Here is a 22,527-nt window from a genome sequence, read left to right as displayed (position 1 = left end):
TTTTTCCCCTGCTTAGTTCTGTTTCCTTCTCTCTGGTACTCTGCCTCAAAAATTGCAGCTGCTCAGCCTCCCAAATTCTGATCGCTGTTTCTTTGGCTCTGTAGATAAGCCTTCTCTGCATGGCTTACACCTTCCCACTTTGCACTCTGGACAGTTCCTTTGGGAAGAAAAGGGGTGTAACCTTAAGTGATCACAATTCTGCACTACTATTGTTTAAAGTCTGAAAACAGTTCTTAGATTTATTTTGTCCAATTTTCTGTCTGTTTATGGTGAGATATTTATTCTGTACCAGTTAGGACCAAAAGAGGATAGTCATTCTCTACTACATGTCTATAGTAATCCTCTCGTAAGCCTGAATTAATTAGATTTTTATATTAATTCCTGAACCAATCACTAGCAATGAATATGTAGTTAACATCTTTGATGCAAGCTAATGAGAGTTCACTATTGAGGTTGGCAAACTTTCTTAAGGCTACATTTAAAAAAGAATGCACATCAAAGGAATAAGCAAGACCTATTAGGTATAAGTTAAATGTTTCATATCTTGATGATAATGCTGGTTACACAACTTTATACTTTCAAAACTCATCCGATTATAAACTTAAAATTGGTGAATTTTATTATAGTTAAATTATTGCAATAAAATCAATTAAAATGATTATTGACATAAATATGTTACCTGCCAATTTCCATATGGAATGCGTAGAGGTGTAATCTGACATTCAACTTAAAGAAAAATTTGATCATGTGTCTTTACTGGACTTTTATAGGTCCTATCTTCTCAGGCACATATCCCTCGTTCCACAATTACTCCTTATTCATGTCATTGCTACTTGACAGCACCTACAGTTGCAAGCAAGTATTTTCAAGAATGAAATACATTAAGAGTAAAATTAGTATCAAAATATCTGATGAGCACCTTGGGAACTCATTGGGGATTGCAACTACGTCTACCAAACCAGATACTGATGCACCAGTTTCTCAAATACAATGTCCAACATCCCGCTAGTTTTATGTTGCCCTCTTTTATTTTACTTTTATAATAAAACATATTAAAACAATGACATTTTATTACTTAGATATGTACATTTTCTACTTTAGTGATCACAAACTTGGGACCTGCTCCAGGATTTTAAAAGATTATCGAAAGGGCTGCTGCATGATTAGGGTTATTCTGTGAGAATTTTTTTGCTTATCTGTGGTGGCGGATATCACAAAAATTATGCATGGACCTTTTTTTTGCTCATCAGTTTTCCTTAGTGTTTGTGTATTTAATGTGTAGCCCAACTCTTCCTCCATTGTGGCCCAAAGATGCCAAAAAGTTTGACATCCCTGGTTTAAGATTTCCCAATTCATTCACATTTACTTAATTGTTCGTTCAGATCAAAATACAAATAAGATCTCTATATTGCAGTTCTCTGGGTTTATCATTTGTCCGTTGCTACAGCAACACTTTTATAACAAAACCCACAATAATTTGTTGGTAAAACAAGCAAACAAGCAGATAAACAACAACAAAAAATATTGCTAATGTACCTGGGGTCAGCATGGTAGCCCTGTTGATTTTATCTAGGTTCATTTGCATATCTGAGTTTGGCTGTACTGGCTTATCTGGAGTGACTTGGATGATTTGGTCCTAATCCATATGTCTGTCATCATCCAGTAGGCTGCCCAGGCATGTTCTCATGGTGATGCAAAGGAGTGAGAGAGCAAGCAGTAGTATGCAAGCATCTTGAGGTTTAGACTTAGAATTAGCACACCATTGATTCTGTTTCATTCTTTTGGCCAGAGTAAGTCATTATGCCAAGTCACAGTGTCATACTGGAGAGCACTTCAAAGTTCCATTGCACAAGGTGGGGTGAGGAACGGGCAATTTTTGTTATCTACTGCAGTGGGTATATCTTTTAAGTCTCTTTTAATCTATTGGTTTTTCCTTTGTTTCTCTTTATCTTCATTCTTGCAATTTACTTGTTGAAAAACACTATTTTGTTTTGTTTATGCTCTGAAGACTGTCACTTTTTCCTGATTTTTATTCTTGTAATCTTATTTATCATGTTTCTATACCTTCATATTTCTTATGGATTATAATTAAATCTAATGGGCTGATCATATTTTTTTAACCAAAATATGTTATGGAGTATGTTGTAAATTCCTAGTGGGAGACACATTATATTTAGTTATCTCTTTTTGTGATGTTAGAGGTCATCATTGAATTTTGCCTAATTCCATTATTTCATTATGAGTACCAGAATGGTGATGCTTTCATTTTTAAGCTAGAATATCTCTAGAAAGAAAAATTTTCCCTCATTAATTATTAGACTTCTCTTAGATACATTTGGAATAGGAAAGGCTTATTCCTTCTTAGTTCAAGATTCTACCTAAATATCAGTTTATCAAGGAGGCTTTTCCTAATAACAATGCTTTTATTATTTCTTTATCCTGCTTTATTTCTTTCTTGGGCTCTTCATATTAGTTACATATTTATTTATTTTAAACTGTCTCTTCTGGTTAGAATGTAAGATCCATGAGGTCAAGATTTAGTATGTTTGGTCTGGTCATGATGGCAGCATTGGTAAACATGGCTCGCCCCCTTGACAACCACATCAGAATTACAACTAAAATATGTTGTAATTACAACTAAAAATGACCACCAATCAGAACTGTCAGAAATTGAGTTGAATAGAAGTCTGACAACTACAGAATTAAAGAAACTACATCTATCCATACTGGTAGGAGGGACAGAAACATGGAACAGTCTCATCCCACCCAATGTGTTGGATATAAGTTTGGGAAGGATATCTGGGGAGTGAAGAGTCCCAACCCAATACCAGGAAGATAAGCCCCCATAATTCCTGGCTGCAAAAACAAATGGGGATTGAGTTGGTGGAAGAAACTTCTGGAGTCCCAAGAAGATCCTCTTAAAGAACCCATTCATGGACTCACCTACTCAGACTCATTCCCTCTGAGCTCTAGCACCAGGGTAGCAGCTTGAAAGGCACCAGTGGCACGAGGGAAGAAACTGAAGTATCTGTCATCAGATGAGGCTGGGACATAGCTTTCTCCCAGACATAAAGGCGAGTGGAAGCCATTTTGCCCTTTCTGAACCCACTCCGCAACATAGCCACAGACCTGGCAGGTGGGTGCCATATCTGAGACTCCATCAACCTGGCTAACACTGACCCACCCTGGAAATCTCCTGTATTCTGTCCCACCCAACTTACTGGCATACCCCAATTGTTAAAAGTGACTTTTCCATATAAATGGCTGGTTTTAGCTCATGCTTCACAACCTCTTAAATCATCTCAAACAAGTAATAGCTGGCCTCAGTGAGCTCCTAGCCCCCTGTACCTCTTGTTAAGTGGCCCCAGGCCTGGCATGGAGCAGTCAGCCTAGATTCACAGCTGTACTTCACCTGGGAAACTCCAATCCCAGCACAAGTAGAGCCATCTCAGATTGCTTTATAGCTCAGTCAGAGTGGCTCTGGGCAGAGCACAAGTAGGGGCTGACTGTGGCCTGCACCACTGGGAAACCCCAGAGTCTGTGCACCCAGTGGACAGCTAGCTACAGGCCACGTTGGAGCACCACCACCCTGCCCCTGCACAGCTGTTGCTCAACAGAGGGTGGAGGTGGGTGGCCAGTGGTCACAGCCAGTCCTTGCAGCTGACTGTCCTGGGTAGATCCCTCCCATTGGCCTGCCAATAGCAATCAAGGCTCAACTACAAAAGGGGGTGTACTCAGCCCACATGGTGGGTGCACCTTGAGGACCCAGCTTAGATGATAATAAGTAGAAACAAATACAGGGAGGCTGCCAAAACAAGGAGACAAACATGGCCAAAATGAAAAAAAGAACTAAACACAATGGAGATAAGCACTCTATCAGTTGCAGAGTTCAAAACATGTTATAAGGATGCTCGAGGAATTTAGTAAAGGTATCAACAGCATGAAAAGATCCAGTCAAAAATGAAGGATACACTAATTGAAAGAAAGAACAACTTACAGTGAAACACAGTAGAGTGGATAAAGCTGAGACTCAATGATTTGGGACATAAGGAAGCAAAAAACAACTAGTGAGAACAAGAAGAAAAAAGATTCTGAGCCCTGGCTGGTGTAGCTCAATGGATTGAGCACGGGCCTGCGAACCAGAGGATTGCTGTTCGATTCCCAGTCAGGGCACATGCCTGGGTTGCAGGCCAGTTCCCTGCAGGCCAGTTCCCAGCAGGGGACGCACTAGAGGCAACCATACATTGATGTTTCTCTCCCTCTCTCCTTCCCCTCTAAAGATTAAAAAAAAAAAAAAAAAAAACCTTAAAAAAAAAAAAGAAGAAAAAAGATTCTGAAAACACAAGGATAATATAAGCAGCCTCTGGGACAATTTCGAAGGTTACAACATTCACATCACAGCAATGGTGGAAGGAAAAGAGATAGAGCAAGAAATTGGAAATCTGCCCTAGTGTGTGTGGCTCAGTGGATTCAGTGCCAACCTGAGAACTGAAATGTCACCAGTTCAATTCCCAGTCAGGGCACATGCCTGTGTTATGGGCCAGATCCCCCGAATTGGTGGCAGGCAAGAGGCAACTGATCGATGTATCTCTCACACAGTAATGTTTTTCTTCCTCTCCTTCTCCCTCCCTTCTCCTCTCTCTAAAAAAATAAATAAATAAAATCTTTAAAAAAAGAAATTGGAAATCTATTTTAAAAAATAATGAAATAAAATTTCCCTAATTTGGTGAAAGACATAGACATGTAAGGCCAGGAAACAGAGAGTCCCAAACAAGATGGTTGCAAAGAGGTCCACTACAAGATACATTATAATTAAAATGCCAAAGGTTAAAGATAAAAAGAAAAATTTTAAAGCAGCAAAAAAAAGGGAGTTAATTACCTACCAGAGTGTTTCTAGAAAACTGTCAGCTGATTGCTCAAAAGAAACTTTGCAGGCTAGAAGGGATTGGCAAGAAATATTCAAAGTAATGAAAAGTAGGAACCTACAGCCAAGAGTGCTCTACCCAGCAAAGAGAGCATTTAGAATGAAAGGGCAGATAAAGAAATTCTCCGAAGAAAAAACTAAAAGAGCTTGAAATTACCAAACCATTATTATATAACATATTAAAGGGATTTATTTGAGAAAAAGATCAAAACTATGAACAACAAAATGGCAACAAATACATATCTATCAACAAGTGACTCTAAAAAACAAACTAAGCAATCAAGAAGAACAGAGACAGAATCATGGATACTAAGAGCATTTTGATGGTTGCCAGATGGGAGGGGGGTGTGGGGGAATGAGTGAAGAGGTGAGGGGATTAAGAAGTACAAATAGACATTTACAATGAAGCTACAGGGATGTTGTATTTGGTGTAAGAAATGGTCTAGTTTTGTAACAGAGTAGGTCAGACCAGAGATTCCTGGAAAACAAGGGACCCCAATTCAGGCAAGGGACCCCAGATCTGGTAGAGCCAGCACCTCCCCCTCAGAAGGGAGGGAGTTACATAAGTGCTGGTTGAGAAATGCCCAGGATGGCAGATTAAAATGGCAACCAAGCAGCCTGGCCAGTGTCTTCCTGAAGAACAGGGCTGCAGAAGGAGGCTGCTCCTGGGGCAGACAGTAAACCAAGACTATGTGACTGTCCGAATGTGTCAGCAGTGGAGCGACTTGTCATATAGCTGGGACTAACTCATATAGCCCTGCTTGAGCTGAGGGGGCTGGATTCCCCACCTCAGACAAAGAGGTGCTTGTGCACCTGTGCCCAGCTGGGAAACTTTGCCCTTACTATAAAATGGCACCCGAAAGAGGGTCAAAGATGCTGGAGAGCTGACAAGAATAGCAGAGTGATGCACCTTGAGAAAAAGCCTGACACTTCCTCATGCAGAGGTTTCCAAGCCCAATTCAAAACCAGAGTGTGCCAGGAAGCACAAAGCTTTTTCTCCGCTGCTTCTGGCTAGCCAGTCTGCTAGAGGGAGCCCAGGGTTCTGAGACCTGGGAGATTCCTGGAGACTGCATGGTTTGGAAACATTCTCAGCACCCCTCCTGCACAAAAGGTGGATCTGTGGGAGACCTGCCTGGCCAAGCACACATATACTGGTGAGCTGATGGCCAGAGAAAAAGCAGCTCCAAAGGAGAGAAACTGGTGCTGTGAGAAGGACTCAGGCAGGTTCACACAGACTCATGAGATGCTTGGAGCTGAACTGTGACCAGGAATTCTGAGCTGCAGACTTCTACATTTCTTGAAGGATGGTACTTTTAAGTGGCATATTCTGAGACTGGTCTGGCTTGGTGGAGGGTGGCAAGGTTATTTATTTCTGGGTGTTTTAAAGGGAGTGGGACTTAATGGTAGAAATCTGCCATTATTCTAAAACTGTATGGTCATTAAGTAAACAACTCCTTTCCTTTTTTTTTTTTTTTTTTGCCAAACTCTTATCTCTAGAGTTATGCCTCTTGGAGGGGAGCAGTCAAACCCCACTGCTGTTCTGGAACAGCTTTGGCTGGTTCTGTAACAGTTTCAGTTTTTGCATATATCTGTCCAGTTTACTGAAGAGATAGTCTTTGCCCCATTGTGTATTCTTGTTTTCTTTGTCATAGATTAATTGGCATATAGGTGTTGGTTGATTTCTGGGCTCTCTATTCTTTTCCCTTGATATATGTGTCTGTTTTTATGCCAATACCATGCTGTTTGATTACTATAGTCTTGTAGAATACTTTGATATCATTATAGCATTATTCATAATAGCCATGAAATGGAAGCAACCTAAGTGTCCATCAGTGGATAAATGAATGGATAAAGAAGCTGTGGTACATCTATGCAATGGAATGTTACTCAGACAGAAAAGAATGAAATCTTACCATTTGTGACAGTACAGATGGACCTAGATGATATTATGCTAAGTGAAATAAGTGAGACAGAGGAAGACAAATACCATAAGATTTCACTTATATGTGGAATCTAAGACATAAAGTAAATGAACAAAGAAAAGAAAACAAAACTCATCGATAGAATAAATGGGTGGTCGTGAGATGGGAGGGGGATGGGCAAAAAAGTTCAAAGGGATTACAAAGTACAAATTACCATTATAAAAATAGTCATGGGGATGTAAAGTACAGCATAGGAATATAGTCAATAATATTGTAATAACTATATATGGTGTGAGATGAGTATCAAAATTTTCAGGGTGATTACTTGGTAAGGTATATAAATGTCTACTCAGTGTGTTGCACACCTGAAACTAATATAATATTGAATACCAACTGTAACTGAAAAAATATTTTTAAAAAAATTTCCCAGTTTAAAAAAGAAACCTTTGCTTATTCTCACCTGTGTTTCTTTACACATAATTATAGCAACTATATGTGTTTATTTCAACTGGGTAGTAGGCCATTTAGAATATAACTGATTTATATGCTTAGAATGACAGGTTGTTGAAATTTGGGAAATTCAGTGGTGCCATGCAAGAAATAGCAAAATCCTCAAGGTGAAATTCTAGAGGCTTGGATGTTTTTGTGTAGGTTGTCAAAATTCTTGTGCTTCTTATTTCTACTGTGATAAAACCAATCAATAAATATGAATAATTAGTGATCCAGTAAAAAATGTTTAAGAACAGTCTCTGATTTATAGACTAGGCATTTTCCTGCCTTCTCAAAGTTCACTTGGTATAATCATGTATCATTTTTAATTTTGTATGTTTTTTATTTGACATTTTCCCAATTTTCTTTGGGCTCTTCTATGCTGGTTCTAAACTTAGAACAAGCTCCTTGGGAATCTGATGCCCTTTCAGTTTACTCCTTAAACATTCTTAAATACTGACAACCATCAGTGAAACTCTTACAGTCCTGTCTTTCCCCATGGATTTGATACTGGATTTGATTTCTTTTCTTATTTGTACTTTCCATTGTAGAGGAAGTCCCAGCTGACATGTTGCCCTAAACACTTATGCTGTACCCCAATCCTCCTTTTAAAAATATAATTTGATATTTTAGCAGCTGGCTGCTCAGCCCAGAGAGATGTCAGAATCCATGAACATCTGAGAGGAAAAAATAGTTATATTCCTTGTGCATTTATTATGTGCTAAGAGTTTCTAGGTGCTTTATTCCATCAGATATGTTTTGTTCACCAATCCGCGCTCAGTATCTAGCACGTTGCCTGGGACAGAATGCCAACTGAATATTATTTTTTGAAATAAACATCCATGCTGCAAGACTAGAAAGAAATAGTTGACGAATAGTGCGCTATTCTTCCTGTCTCGGTGAATATATCTGTGAGGCAGTCCTGTTTGTATATTTGTAAAAGAAAACCTGGATTACTTTCACCTGTTTAATAGATGAGGCCCAACTCTTCTCAGTGACTTTGGGAATCCCTGGGAGAATTTTAATTTTTGAACTATCATTTTGGCCAGTGGACAGGCATTGGGCAGTATACAGAGAACCACGCTTACTCTAGAAGTAATGTATCTGGAATATAGTATCTTTGTCAAATGTTGTTATTCTAGCTTTAACACTGCAAAGCATTATTTTTTCAAAGATAGTGTTTGGGTTAAATTGTAGACTCACCCCCATGGATAATAGCTCCACAGCAGGAAAATTTCATATCTTAACATTTTAATTTATATTTGAAGGGACAAACTCGGGCCAGTGTTCATTGGGCATTGATGATGTTTGTGTTATTCACAACATTTCTTTCCATTAGCAGAATTAATTGAGGGTTGATCATACCTCCTTCACAAAGCCATTTTGTTTTTCAGTTGTCCCGTCCTCCATGGCTTCATATGCTTGTGACAAGGCTCGTGATTAGTCACTCACTTTAAATACTTTGTACAACAGAACTGCTGCCTTTCTCCACCCTGAAAAGCCTGAGGAAGGCGACCATCACTTCCAGCACACAGTCTTCCAGCAAGACTCACAATAGCCTCTGGGTCTCCTGCAGCTGGGAAGTAATTTTTCACAGAAATGTATTTTAAAATTTAGAGCAGTTGTATGCCTTTTCTTTTGAATTGCTGAGTGGCTTAATGTCTTTTTAATGTGAGAAGCCATTTGCATTGTCCTGAAATGTTGCAGCCTTTAAAATAATCACACAATTGTACTAGGCTCCATTTGCTCCCAGATTTTATGTGCTATAGTAACAGGGAAGGAAAAATCTTACTCATTTTCAAACACTCTTGGCTGTTTCTGTTGCTACTAATGCAAAGGCTTGGTTTTTAATTTGTTGTTGGTTTCTGCAAAGCGCAAATTATATTATTGGTTTTAAATGATGGTAGATGCTATTATTTTAGCTTTATGAGAAAACAAAACAAGATTATAGTGTGAAAATTCAATTTAAATTGCTTGATTAATTTATTTTAGTGGCATATAGCAAAGAGTATTCTTTATTATGCTGGAATAAGCCAATTTACTGTAAATCAGCCTAACAAATGAAATGCCTGGAGGTATCTTATAAATTGAGGCACTGTTTTTGTTGTAGTGAATATGAATGAATTAAATGCAAAATTTTAAGACAGTTTAAAACTATTTCTAGGAACTTATGTGTATAAATCTTTGATCCAACTTTCAAGCTCTATTATATTCAGCTATGGTTTTGTTTATGTCTTCTCAGTTCTGACACAAATCCAAAATTGCCAACCATTTTGAACTATAGATTTCCTTTCATTTGGTTGGTCAGGAAGGCTGTTCATGTTTCATTCTCACTGGCCATGCTATAGGCTCAATACTTGTGTCCCCCAAAACTTATCTGTTGAAATATAATCCCCAATGTGATGGCATTTGGAGGTGGGGCCTTTGAGAGGTAATTAGGTCAAGAGGTCAGAGTCCTCATGAGTGGAATAAATGCTCTTATAAAAGAGCCCCCAGAGGGCCCCTTTCTCCCCTGCCATCATGCAAGGGCACAGCAAAAAAAAGAGATAATATCTATGAAACAGGACACGGTTTCTTACCAGGCATCAAATCTGCTGGTGCCTTGATCTTAGACTTGCTAGCCTTCAAGACAATGAGAAATAAATTTCTGTGGTTTATAGGCCCCCCCCAGTCTGTAGTATTCAGTTTTAGCAGCATGAACTGGCTAAAATAGGCCAGCTGGTAGCTTAAATGAGAGCTGGTAAATCTTCATAAAAATATGAGTTGGCAGTGAAATATTATGTAGTGTCAACGTAAGAAACATCCAAACCTGTAGAGAGTTTTTATGAGTTTATTGGAGCCAAACTGATGATGATTGCCAGGAAGATAAATTTCAGTGATTGAGAAAATGCTCTGAAAAATGATAGTTTTACAGTTTCTTTTATACATTAGAGACAAAGGAGGAGACAAAGTGGGGGTTACATGAGATTCATTGGTGGTAGATTAGAAAGGTTGGAGGAAGCAAAGTGGGGGTATATTTGGGATTGGATAAAGAGGAAAATGGAGAGATGCATACTTCTTTCACATTGGTGGGTATAAATAGTTAACAATCAACACTGACAGCACATAGAGATGGTAGCTGGGGAACGAAGTAACAGTGAGGATTCTGTGATCTACTCTGGTGCTCTGGTGTGGTGGATGTGCCCTGAGGGGTCTAGAAAAGGAAATTTCTCTGATGTTCCAAAGGTATGTTTTCTTAGGTGCAAAAAAACCAAACAAACCAGTAGATCCGGTTTCACTTGTATGTGGAATCCACTGAGTAAAATAAACAGACAAAATAGAAACAGACTCATAGACACAGAGAACAGACTGACAGTTGTCAGAAGGCAATGGGGTTGGGATGCTGAGTGAAATAGATGAAGAGGTTAAGCAAAAAAAAGAGAAAAAAACCACCTCATTGACGCAGACAACAGTATGCTGATTACCAGAGGGAAAAAGGTGTGGGGGCAGGTAGAAGAGGGTAAAGGGAGGATAAATGGTGATGGAGACTAGAATTTGGATGGTGAACACACAGTACAAGGTACAGGTGTTATACTATAGAATACACTTGAAGATCGGTACACTTGAAACTTATATAATTTTATAAACCAATGTAATACCAATACATTCGATAATTTAAAAAAGAGATAAAGATTGACCTTCTTCAATGAAGCTTGTGGGATGGAGTGTGCTTGAACAGTATAGGACAGGAAAGCTAGTGGAGAAGAGAAAGTTTAGGGATGTCAGGAGACAAAGTTAAGGTGAGTTTGGATGAGATTGTATAATCACTCAGTGGGCATGCTGTGAAGACCTTGGGCTGGCTCCCTACTACAAGTAATGAAGAGAGCTCAGAAAATATTAGCATGGAAGTGACGATTCGTTTTCTCCGTTTAGAAATGTAACTCTAAGCATCATGCTAAGCGAAATAATTCAGATGAAAACCATATGATTTTACTCATGTGGGATCTAAAACAAAAAGCAACAAATGAACAAACAAAACAAAACAAACTCATAGATACAGATAACAGACAGGTGGTTACCAGAGGGAAGGGGGTTGGGGGAAGGATGCAGAAGGTAAAGGGGGTCAGATTTATGGTGATGGAAGGAGACAAGACCGGATGGTGAGCACACAAGGGAATGTATAGATGTTGTATTTAGAATTGTACACTTGTAACATACAATGTTATTAACCAACATCACTCCAATAAACTTAATAAAAAAAAGAAGAAAAGTAACTCCAGCAGCAGGTGGAAGATGTAGTTGAGGAGTAAGAGATGTGAGGCTGTAAAACCATTTAGGAAACTTGCCAACAACAAACAGGAGAAAATAGGGTAGTTAGAAGAGGAAAGAGATATTGTGGGAGATTAATATAAAGGTAGAATTAATGAACGATAGTGATTGTTGTGAAAGGTTGGCCAACAAAGAGAGGAGTTAAATATACCTCCAAATTTGCTAAGATTAAAGTCAATATAATAACTAATTCTCCCCCATTAACTTGAGAAGGGAAAAGGGCTTAGATTTAGAACATGCTCCTAAATAGACCACCTCTAAACACAAAAGTAATTTTATTGAATGTTTATTACATATCGGGTTAAACACATTACATGTACTGTTTATTAACATTTATTTAATGAATACATATTGAGTGTCAGCTCTGTGCCTGATAATGTTTTATGCATTGTTATTCCTTCCATCTTATAAATGAGGAAAGTGAAGATTGACAAGGATAAGGAACTTGACCATGGTGTCACAGCTGTTAGATGGTGGAGTCAGGACCAGAACACAGGTTAATTCAGCTTTCAAATGCCTTTCAAGAACCATGCTGTGTAGCCTTTTGGACATTATGTGGAGTGTGTAGACTCTGTGTTCTAGCTCGGTAGGAGATACACTACCCACCCAATTTTACTTTTATTCTAGTGCCTCTCGTGTCTCTAAATAACATGATTTCATTGATACTTTTTAATTTTTTCCAAGTTACTGATTTCTCTTTATGAAATAGAAGAATATGTTTCTGTCTCTCTGCTCCCCCCACACATATTCAACCTTTTGCCTTCTATATTCCCAATACAACAATGATCTAATTTCTTTGCTATGTTCACTATCATGTAATTATATAAATGCTATATAATTATTTAATATGTTCACTATTTTTATGACTGTATTTCTTAATCACAGCTAAATGATGATCAAAGTATGAGTACTTTTCCTTTACTGCGCAATTTTTTTAATCCTCACCTGAGGATATGTTCACTGATCATAGAGAGAGAGGAAGGGAGAGAAAGAGAGAAACATTGATGTGGTAGAGAAACATTGATCAATTGCTTCCTGATGCACCCTGACTGGAGATTGAACATGCATTCTAGGTATGTGCCCTGACCAGAAATCAACCCAGCAACCTTTCGGTGCACAGGACAATGTTCAATATCTTATTAAACTTTGTTATGATATCCCTGATTTTATTGCATCAAAATATTGTAGAGAATATAGCTATAAGCCACACTCAATACAAGATTCAGATGGACAAAAAAGATCATTAATTCCTAACTTTGCATCAGTTATTGCTAGTGACTTCTTATTTTGGTGGCGTAGTCACAGGAGAGTGGGGTAAGAGCCTGGAGCCAGGGTTCTAATTCTGGCGCTGCCATGAACAGTTTTTGTGATCTTTGCTGTGATCTTTATATCCTTGGCCTTTAATTTTTCCATCTCAAAAGTTTGAGAAACGAACTGGGGAATCTCCGGTATCCCCACCCACTCTATGATTCTCTCTTAACTTTGTTCCTATTATATCAGAAAATGACATTTAAAAATGAGATAAAATTTAAATAGAGAAGTACTTTTAGATATGCAACCAAATCATTTCTAATATTTTCAAAGGTGAGGACAGATAATATTTACAGAAGCACTAGGAAATATACTTTGAAATTTTTTTCTGCTAATATTATAAACATGCACATATGTTAGCAAACAGTAAAAAAATTCAAATCTATGAATAGTGGCTAACATCTTTATTAAAAAAACAAGATTGAAATACATTAGTTAAACATAAGTGTGAAACAAGTACGTAACTAAGAGAGGTAAAACCTTTAAAAGAAATCAACGTATTAAATAGTTCCAATATGTACCTTGTTGAAAGAAATCATAGATTTGGGAGGACATGGGTGGACAGAAGAGAGCACTGATTGGCATTGCCGGTGCAGCCTCATCGGCCATCCTCTTTCAGTGCTTTCCTGCCCCCTACCTTTCTGACCTGACTTTCCTTAAGGAAGCCATTGTTGTTTCTTACTAAATTCCAGGCACGGTGCTAGGCATTGAGGCTACAGTCATGAAGAAGATGCTGGCCCTGCTTTTGAGGGCCCAAGAATCTATCAGAAGAATGCTGCATTTAGTACTTTCACTCATTCCTGATTCATTTCCTCCCTTCTCCCTCCAGCTGTAGGTATCCTTATCTCTAAAGAACAAGGTATTGCCTGAACAGATTTCTGAGATTATCAGGCAGAAAAGCACTCTTGTGTCTGTAAGTAATTAAGACTGTATAAAACTTACAGAACCAGATCTAGGTTACACGGTTAAGTGGTGACAGGCTCCTGTCTCCCCCTCCCCTCCCCTCCCAAATGCTCAGTCCTTGCACTCTCGAGCTCCGGAGAGCCAGGATCAGTGGGGTCTGATGCTCCCCAATCCCACAGTGCTTGCCCCCTGAGCATGTTGTACACACACGCAGACTTTTTGGATATGTTGGTCCTTCAGGACAAGGGTAGGCAGCCAGGAATGTCCATTGCTCTTTATTCTTCTATTTCATCAAAAGAGCAGAAGCTTGGCCCCAGGCCTCTCGTGGTGCAGTCAGTACTATCTTTATCACATGTACCACAGTGACATTTAGTGGCTACTGGGTACGAGTACGTGGAGTCTGCATGGTGAGCACAGCCAGGCACTCTCACCGTCTCATACACCAGCTCCTTGAATGTACATATTTTCTGGATATTGCTCTTGAGTCCATCCTTGTACACCAGATCCTGGGGAGTATAGGAAGGGTAGAATTAGGTTATTATGTTCTGGGTGGTTTGACTGAGTGTAATCAAAATGAGACAGAAATTCAGTACCTTTTGCTCTAACATTTACCCATTGGGTCTCACTTATGGAATTTCCAACCAAGGAAATATAATTTCATACATGACCTACCTGTATGCTATACCATATTCCTGATTTTTCTGGAAGTCTTACAGAAAATATAATTTACTTTTTCTACTCTTTACATAAAAATATTATTATTTCCCATGCTGTAGAGAAAGTTTGAATTTTAATATATATATAGAAAAATGGTGAGCAAGGGAAACATGATATTTTAAGTTGACTTTTTGTACTTAGTTAAAAGCTATATTAATGACAGTTTAAACCATAAAACACTGAAGTTTAAGTTCTCAGAAAAGGTTTCCAAATACATTGTCCCTGTGTGTTGACAGAAAGTCAAAGACACATAATATGAAATGTTAATGCTTAATGTGACTATGAAGGCTCAAACATAAGATTCAAATATTCCACTGTCTTGTAGACATTTTCGTCCCTTAAATGCTTTTGCAGTGCTTTCAAAGGATACATTGTTTGCATATAAGAACTTTTAATCTAGTCACAACAGTGTGTTGTAATGCTTTCTAATAAAACAATTATTTTTTGAGGAAAGAAATTGGCACTGATGTTTATTTCAGTACCATGCTAACCAAGTCTATATACCAAGAAGTTACAATAAATTGTGCAATGAGTGGAGGTTGATCACACTCATCACACTCACGAAGTACCCAATAAGGTATATTTCATTAAAAAGCTGCTCTTTGGAATTTCAGTTTATAGAATGGAATTCTGCACAGAAAACCAGGCACTCTAGGGTACAAAAATAAAGAAAAAAGCAGAAGCTGCCTCCTTACTTGGATTGATGCAAAGAAACTGCATGACTACAAAATATTGGCTTGATGCCTCTGTGCCTTGGTTTTCTCAAGAGTATAAAGAGGTGAGTGGGTTTGCAGATTCATTTTGGTTCTAACAGGCTGCAAGGACTGATTGTGTTCTGAGGCTGCTTTTTGGCTTTTGTGCTTAGGAGAATCAATATGATAGTTTTTATAATATGGCCGTTTGTGTTTTCATGTGGCTTAGAAACATACTTTGGTACATTTTGCAATCTCTATTACAAAGATAGGGACTCAACTACATAGAAATAGAAACACATAATATACAAAAATAAATCTACATAGAAACTAGCTTTTTGGGAATATTGTAGGTCTTCTATTACTAAATCTATATATGCTCACATGCTTACCTCTCCATATGTAAAATCTAGCATAAAATTCTTTTTTTTTAAAAATACAGAGTTGGTGTATTACCAAATTGATCTGATTAAATATGAAACTTCCCCTAAATTTACCCTAATCAAATCCAAACCAAATAACTAATTGAGATAATTAACCTTAATTGTAACACAGGCAGCATTGGCTAAGGGACTCATGGTTACTACTTGGAAAACTTAAAATACTGATAAAGTGGGAAGTAATGAAAATTGCCTTCTGCAGAAGGCAAAAGAGGCCAAATGGCCTTTTGCCACCAGCAAAATAAGGTTCCTACCCTGTTGTAGCAGTAGCCTGCACACCAAGTGGTGTTGATACTGAGGCAGAACTGACATTCTTCCTTCTCCACTGTGATGGTGATGTTGGTCAGCTCACAGCTATTGCAGCAAGTTGCTCTCCAGCAACAGAAGAGAAAGAAAAACTGGACTGACTTCATCCTAGATTAGGAAGCAAACAATTAAGGTCCATGACAAATCACAAAACCGAAGAATTATAACCATTACATAAGTTGACCAAACCAAAGTGAGTTGGTCTACTCATCTGTCCCAGTCATATTTGCTTCAGCGATTATTTTTCTTCCTTTCTCTTTTCTTTCTACTTTCTTAAACAGATAGTTCTTTTCACCCTCCTCCTCCTTTATTTTTCTTCTCAAAGTAGAAACATGTTATAGGTAAGAACTCCAATATAATAATTTAAGTAGAGTAGTATATAAAGATTAGAGTATTACTGCTGTCTTACAGTGATTACTCTGAAGCAAGTAATTGTGGTCATCACATTTGTCTCTTTATTATCATTTTAAATACTATTTTTATTTTAGAAAGGACATTCTATATTACAAAAATTAGTTCATTATTTTTAACATCTCATAAGGATTTTCATTTGCTATTGCCCATCTTTGTTTAAGATAAGACTATTTCAGAAACCAGACAATTGGTTTGTAAAGGCTATTCCTTGCTAACAGAGATAACACTGTATTAGTCATATTTAAGAAGTCGGATTAACAAGCACTGATTTCTTACATAACAGTAGTTCAAAAGCTCTAGATTTGTTCTTCAGATCCTGAAAACGCTGTAATTTCAAAATTAAAGATCACCACTTGATAACTGTAGATGCTGAGACTCACCTGTGGTTGAGTGTCTTGTCTGGGGAAAGCTTTAGACTGGTTTCAGTCTCACTTCACCTTTTATACAAAATCGTGTGCAACTAACACCTTGTGGATTTGTCAGGTATTAATAAGAACAATGTTAGCCTGAAGCTTGCTGTAAGTGAATCAGTGTTTAGATAGACAGGGAGATCAAGCCTTACTAAAGTAGTCTAAGCGATGTAGATCATGAAAAATAATGTTACCAGAGATGATGATTTTGCACAAATTAAATTTGATATAGTACACACCCACACTTTTACCTTGTCAAGTTAAATGTGACTCTAAGTTTTTCTTTTGTATCTCTAACTTGGAGAATTTGTAATCCTTTCCAAATACTGCTTTGGCCTTCTTGCATCGGAAAGACATAGTTAACGTTGAGCACGCCCATGCCTTTCCCCACCCCCTTCTTAGGTGCATTTTCTCTGGAGTGTATCTGTGCCTTTTCCCCTCTCCTTTCCCCAGGGACACTACTTTTGCTTTTCTTTCTCTTAAACTCCAATGATCCTTTTTTTTACGTGTTTCCTGAGCTCATGCAGCAGAGCTGACTTACTTCTTCTACCTCTGTGACTTTTTAAAATAAACTTTTCCTTGCACTTGAGTTTTGGATCTGAATTTTCTTAGCCAGAACTCAAGTACAAAAAAAAAAAAAAAGAAAGCAAGAAAGATGGTATTTAATAAATTGCTCTGCGATAATATTGAAAACTGTAAGGGAAGAAACAGAGTTTTTCTCATGACTGATTCCTATCTCAAGTATAAACTGTATTTACTTTTACCTCCTATATCCAGACTCCCTTATTTCAAATGTTATTTTTTAAGAATTTATAATGTTTTTGTTATAAGATTTTATACATTTATTTTTAGAGAGAGGGGAAGGGAGGGAGAAAGAGAGGGGAAGAAACATCAATGTGTGGTTGCCTCTCACATGGCCTCCACTGGGGACCTGGCCTGCAACCCAGGCATGTGCCCTCACTGGGAATCGAACCAGCAACCCTTTGGTTCACAACCAGCACTAATCCACTGAGCTACACCAGCCAGGGCTCAAACATTTTTTGATGCTTGTAATTCTCTAAATATTCTGCTCATTCATTTCTGTAATATTTGCGTGTACAATGTTTGTCTCGCTTGTAAAGTTCTTCCTTCCTTCCTGTGTTCTCCAACACTACTCCCACTTTTGGCAAATTGCTCGACCTTTAACAATCACCTGCCAGAATTTCGAATAGGTGACAGAAGAGAATTTTAATCATCACCTTCTGCTTGTAATCATTTGTCTACCTCTGTTTCTCCCAGTAGAGTATGAGCTCCTTGGAGACTGGGATTGATTTGTTTAACAAATATTTATTAATTAATCAGTGTGTCTAGTGCAAAGGAACAATGGTAAAAATATCAGGATATGATGTTAGAGATATAACAGGAGTCAAATCATATAGGGCCTTTTAGACTAATGAAAAAACTTTGGCTTTGACTGTAAGAGGTGGCCAATTGTTGGATTTTGAGCAGAGGAGTGATGTTATCTGATTTAGGTCTAAAAGTATCCCTCCGGCTGCTGTATTGCTAATGTAAGGGAACAAAAGTAGGAATAGGAGACCCATTAGACACTATTGCAGCAACCCAGGTGAGAAATCTTATTTGTTTAGACTAGTGTGATAGCAATGGAGGTAGTGAGACATAATCTGACTATGGATATATTCTGAAATTATGGGAAAAGATAAGGAGTTCAGTATGGAGATATTGAGCTCGAGGTGTCTTTAAGACATAAGTAGAATGCCGAATCCAAATATTGGAAGAAATAGTATATTGGCTGAAGGTATAAATTTGAGAGTCATTGACATGAGCCTAGAAGAGTGGATGTAATAGAGAAGATAAAATGGCCAAGAGTTAAGTCTACTCTATTTCAACATCAGGGGAGAAAAAGAGGGAGAGAAACATTGATATGAAAGGAAGACATTAGTTGCCTCTTGCATCCCCTTAATGGGTGACCTGGCCTGCAACCCAGGCATGGTTCTGACAAGGAATTGAACCAGCAATCTTCTGGTTCACAGGCCAATGCTCAATCCACTGAGCCACATCAGCTAGGGCTTGCCTGCCTTTTATTTCTTCTTGTCTGATCACTATGGCTAGGACTTCCACTACTATGTTGGATAAGAGTGGTGAAAGTGGACATCCATGTCTTGTTCCTGACCTTAAGGAAAACACTTTTAATTTTTGCCAATTGAGTATAATGTTGGCTATAGGTCTTTTGTATACGGCCTTTATTATGTTGTGGTATGATCCCTCTGTTCCCATTTTCCTGCATGTTTTTATCAGATGCCTTTTCTCCATTTATTGATATAATCATTTGATTTTTGTCCTTCATTTTATTTATGTGATGTATCACATTTATTGATTTGTGAATATTGTACCATCTTTGCATCCCTGGAATAAATACCACTTGATCATGGTATATGATCTATTTAATGTATTGCAGGATATAGTTTGCTAGTATTTTTTTTTAGTATTTTAGTATCTATGTTCATCAGAGATATTGGCCTGTAATTTTCTTTCTTTGTTGTGTCTTTACCTGGTTTTTGGATTAGGATAATACAGCCCTCATAAAAAGAGTTTGGGAGTCTTCCCTCTTCTTGAACTTTCTGGAATGGGTTGAGAAGGATAGATGTTAGTTCTTCAAATATTTGGTAAAACTTGCCTGTAAAGCCATCTTGTCCATGGCTTTTGAGTGCTGGGAGTTTTTTTTATTACTGTTTCAATTCCACTAGTTGTTATCAGTCTATTCAGGTTTCCTGCTTCTTCATGATTCTGTTTTGAAATATTGTATGTTTGTAAAAATCTATCCACTTCACCTGGGTTGTCCAATTTCTTTAGTTTTTCATAGTGATTTCTTATAATCCTTTGCATTTCCGTGGTATCAGTAGCTAAATTTCCTCTTTCGTTTATGATTTTATCTATTTGCATCCTCTCTCTTTTTTCTTGATGATTTTGGTTAATGATTTGTCAATTTTGTTTATATACATAACATTTCACCCCAAAGAAGCAAAATATACATTTCTCCCAAATGCACATGAATCATTTTCAAAGAAAGACCACAAAATAAGCCCTAATGAATTCCAGAAAACTGATATCATATCAAGTATTTTCTCAGATCACAATGACTTGAAACTAGAAATCAACCTCAAGAAAAAAATTCAAAAACATTCAAATACATGGAGGCTGTTATTAAATGACAAATGGGTTAACAGTGAAATCAAGAAAGAAATAAAAAAAGTACCTAGAAACAAATAAAAATGAATATCCAACATACCAAAACCTATGGAACACAGCAAGAGAATTCCTGAGAGGGAATTTCAGAGCATTACAGGCCTACCTAAAGAAAAATGGAAAAATCTCAAATCAACAACCGAACCCTATCCTAAAAGAACTAGAGGGACAACAACAAAGCCCGTAATGTTCCTTGTGTGGACTCTCCTGTTGTATTTGGGTGCTGGTTATTGCTGGCCCGTTCATTGGTGGGCACTCCCCTCCAGCTGCCTGGAAGAAGCTCAACTCCCACCACATCTTGGTGCTGGCAGAACAAAGTAAAACAACACAAAAACACCACCAAAATAAGTAACCCCCCAACCATAGGAGAAGACCAGAGGAAAGAAAAGTGATTATGAGAGGAGAAAAGGGGTGAGAACTAATACTAATAATGAATTGAAAGAGAAAAATGGGGAAAAGGAACACAGAAAAAGTAACAAAAATAACAAAAGGAAAGAAGAATGGAACAATAGAGTATTCCAAGATAAAAGTAAAATAGGAGATATGAAAGAAAATTTAGAGCACAAGAAATAAAAAGAAAAAAGGTAAAAAATAATTAAAAGGCTATGAAAAAGAAAAAATAGTGAAAATAAGAAAGAACCAGGCGAATATATCTCAGTAGAGTTTAGAGCTTACCTGTTGGCTTCTTCCTTTGGGTACCACTCTGATGTCTGCGTTTGGTGTAAGCCAATGTTAGGTGCTATTCTTGTCTGACCCTTGTCAGCCTTTTTAAAGCTACAAGCAATCCGCTGTTTGTGATGGGTTCCTCTGGGATTGGCTGCTCCCAGGATGGGCCAAGCTGTTTTGCACATTTGGCTTTTATCAGCACTGGGTCCAGGGATGTGTTAGCAAATGTTTCACGTCCCTGCAGGGTCTGCCTCTGCCTGTTTACCTGCTGGTCTGTTGTCAATAACCCCCTGACTCTTTCAGAAACAGCTTCTGGCAAAAACTAGGGGCTGTGATTCCTGGACCTCTCATGGGAGGGGCCTTTTAGGCTTCAGGGAAGATGGTGAGTGTGTTCCTCCTTCCCTCAGCCAGTAGTCTAAGTTTGTTCAGGATTATTTCCTTGTTTTTGGTTGGGCTGGGCCCCTCATAGGCCTACAGAGCCAAGATTTTGGGTCTGCTGGACCCTGGGAAGGTGTTTCTGTGGCTCTCCCATGAGGGGAAAGCACCTATCTGTTTCCCAGGAAAATGTATGGATTAGCTGCCTCATACAGCCAGTATCTGATAACCCCTGAATCTGTTTATGTTGCTGTCTTCTCAGCAAGCATCAAGATGCAGGATGGGAGAAAAAACTCAAAACAAAAAAACAAGGCAGGTCAAAACTGAAAAAAAGATCAAAAAGGCTACAGGACTGAGTGAACAAGTTTGACATGCGGAATTCCGGAGGGTGGAGGGAACGGTATCCCACTGGAAAAGGTCACTGATTTTCCCCTGGAAGGGGCTAGCTCTTCTCAAGAGAGATGGCTGCTGTGGAGGCCAGGTGTGTCCTGGTCCCCAGCATCCGGCAGCTGCTCCCCCAAGTCTCTCTGCAGTGCTTCCCACTCCAGCCTCCTAGCATGACTCCAGTCTGTGCCACTGTCCTTTTGCTTGGGCCCTACGTGAGTGTCTGCCAACACAAAACCTGTGCTTGGCCCCTTTAAAGAAAAGAAAAAAGGGGGGTTTGTCCCCAGAGGTTTTTGTCTCTCCTCAGCAGAGACAGCCCCATGGCTGGATGCCACATGGTGGGCTGATCCTGGGACTAGCTCTCTGTGCTTGAGGGCCTGGTCTGTGGTCCTGGCTTCTCCCCTCCCATAAACACACTGCCCTTATGTGTGGGCCTGGCTCCTGCCCTTTCTACTGGTCTAGGGGTGGATTTTTGGCTGTCTTTGGTTCAAAGTCTCTTTTTCACTTTTTCCGGTAGTGTTTGGTTGAATGCATGTGATTGTCCTTCTCCATTCCTTTTATTTCCAGTCTGGTCTGGGAGGCAGAGTGCAATACATTCTTCTCTGCCGCCATTTGCCAGTCCTCCCTGACTAATTTTATTTTCTCAGTAAAGTAAAATGTAAGGTCGTCATCTGAAAATAATGATGGCAGATGAATTGTCCAGGTAGTTTAAGGAGAGGAAAAGATTTGAATAGTTGTCTGAGACTGGTGGAGGGATTGGATTAGCAGTGAGTCAGGTGTGGTATAATAGCCTGCCAGCATTAAGGGCCCACTGAGGTTTATGGTAAAACATTGAACACAAAGCCACTCAATGCGGGTGTACATTTTTCTTTTGCCCAGTTTAACTGCAGAACTGAAGGCAAAGGGTTTGACAAATAGTTGGATTTATCCAGGATTATGATTTTTTTCAGACGTGTGTGACAAAGACAGAACTTCATGAAGTATCTGACACTGAAGGTACTAATTAAACATTTAAGTCAGTGA

At 38.5% G+C, this 22,527-nt stretch overlaps 2 protein-coding genes across 2 annotated transcripts in view; one reads left to right on the top strand and one right to left on the bottom strand.

Annotated features, from left to right (window-relative positions):
- Nucleotides 1-22,527, top strand: part of KCNA4 (potassium voltage-gated channel subfamily A member 4) — a 300,918-nt gene that overhangs the window by 94,809 nt on the left and 183,582 nt on the right. The gene's annotated exons all lie outside the window — the stretch shown is intronic.
- On the bottom strand, nt 14,133-16,119 carry FSHB (follicle stimulating hormone subunit beta). The gene is made up of 2 exons (XM_037126648.2): nt 15,961-16,119; nt 14,133-14,363 (listed from the first exon to the last, which is right to left on the bottom strand). Exons 1-2 carry the CDS (start codon nt 16,117-16,119, stop codon nt 14,133-14,135), a joined length of 390 nt encoding a protein of 129 aa, XP_036982543.2.

The sequence above is a fragment of the Artibeus jamaicensis genome, unplaced genomic scaffold (assembly GCF_021234435.1).
Source record: "Artibeus jamaicensis isolate MK-2021 breed Jamaican fruit bat unplaced genomic scaffold, CSHL_Jam_final contig_797, whole genome shotgun sequence".
In the NCBI taxonomy this organism is placed as follows: domain Eukaryota; kingdom Metazoa; phylum Chordata; class Mammalia; order Chiroptera; family Phyllostomidae; genus Artibeus; species Artibeus jamaicensis.
Note: the sequence above shows the minus strand (reverse complement) of the source record. Positions and strands in the feature narration are given on the sequence as shown.

Bases quoted from the DNA above. Each gene is read 5' to 3' on its own strand.
- FSHB (XM_037126648.2), bottom strand. From the start codon at position 16,119: ATGAAGTCAGTCCAGTTTTTCTTTCTCTTCTGTTGCTGGAGAGCAACT. The intron at 14,364-15,960 runs GTAGGAACCTTA...TATACTCCCCAG, and splicing joins CAGGCTACTGCTACAACAGG to GATCTGGTGTACAAGGATGG.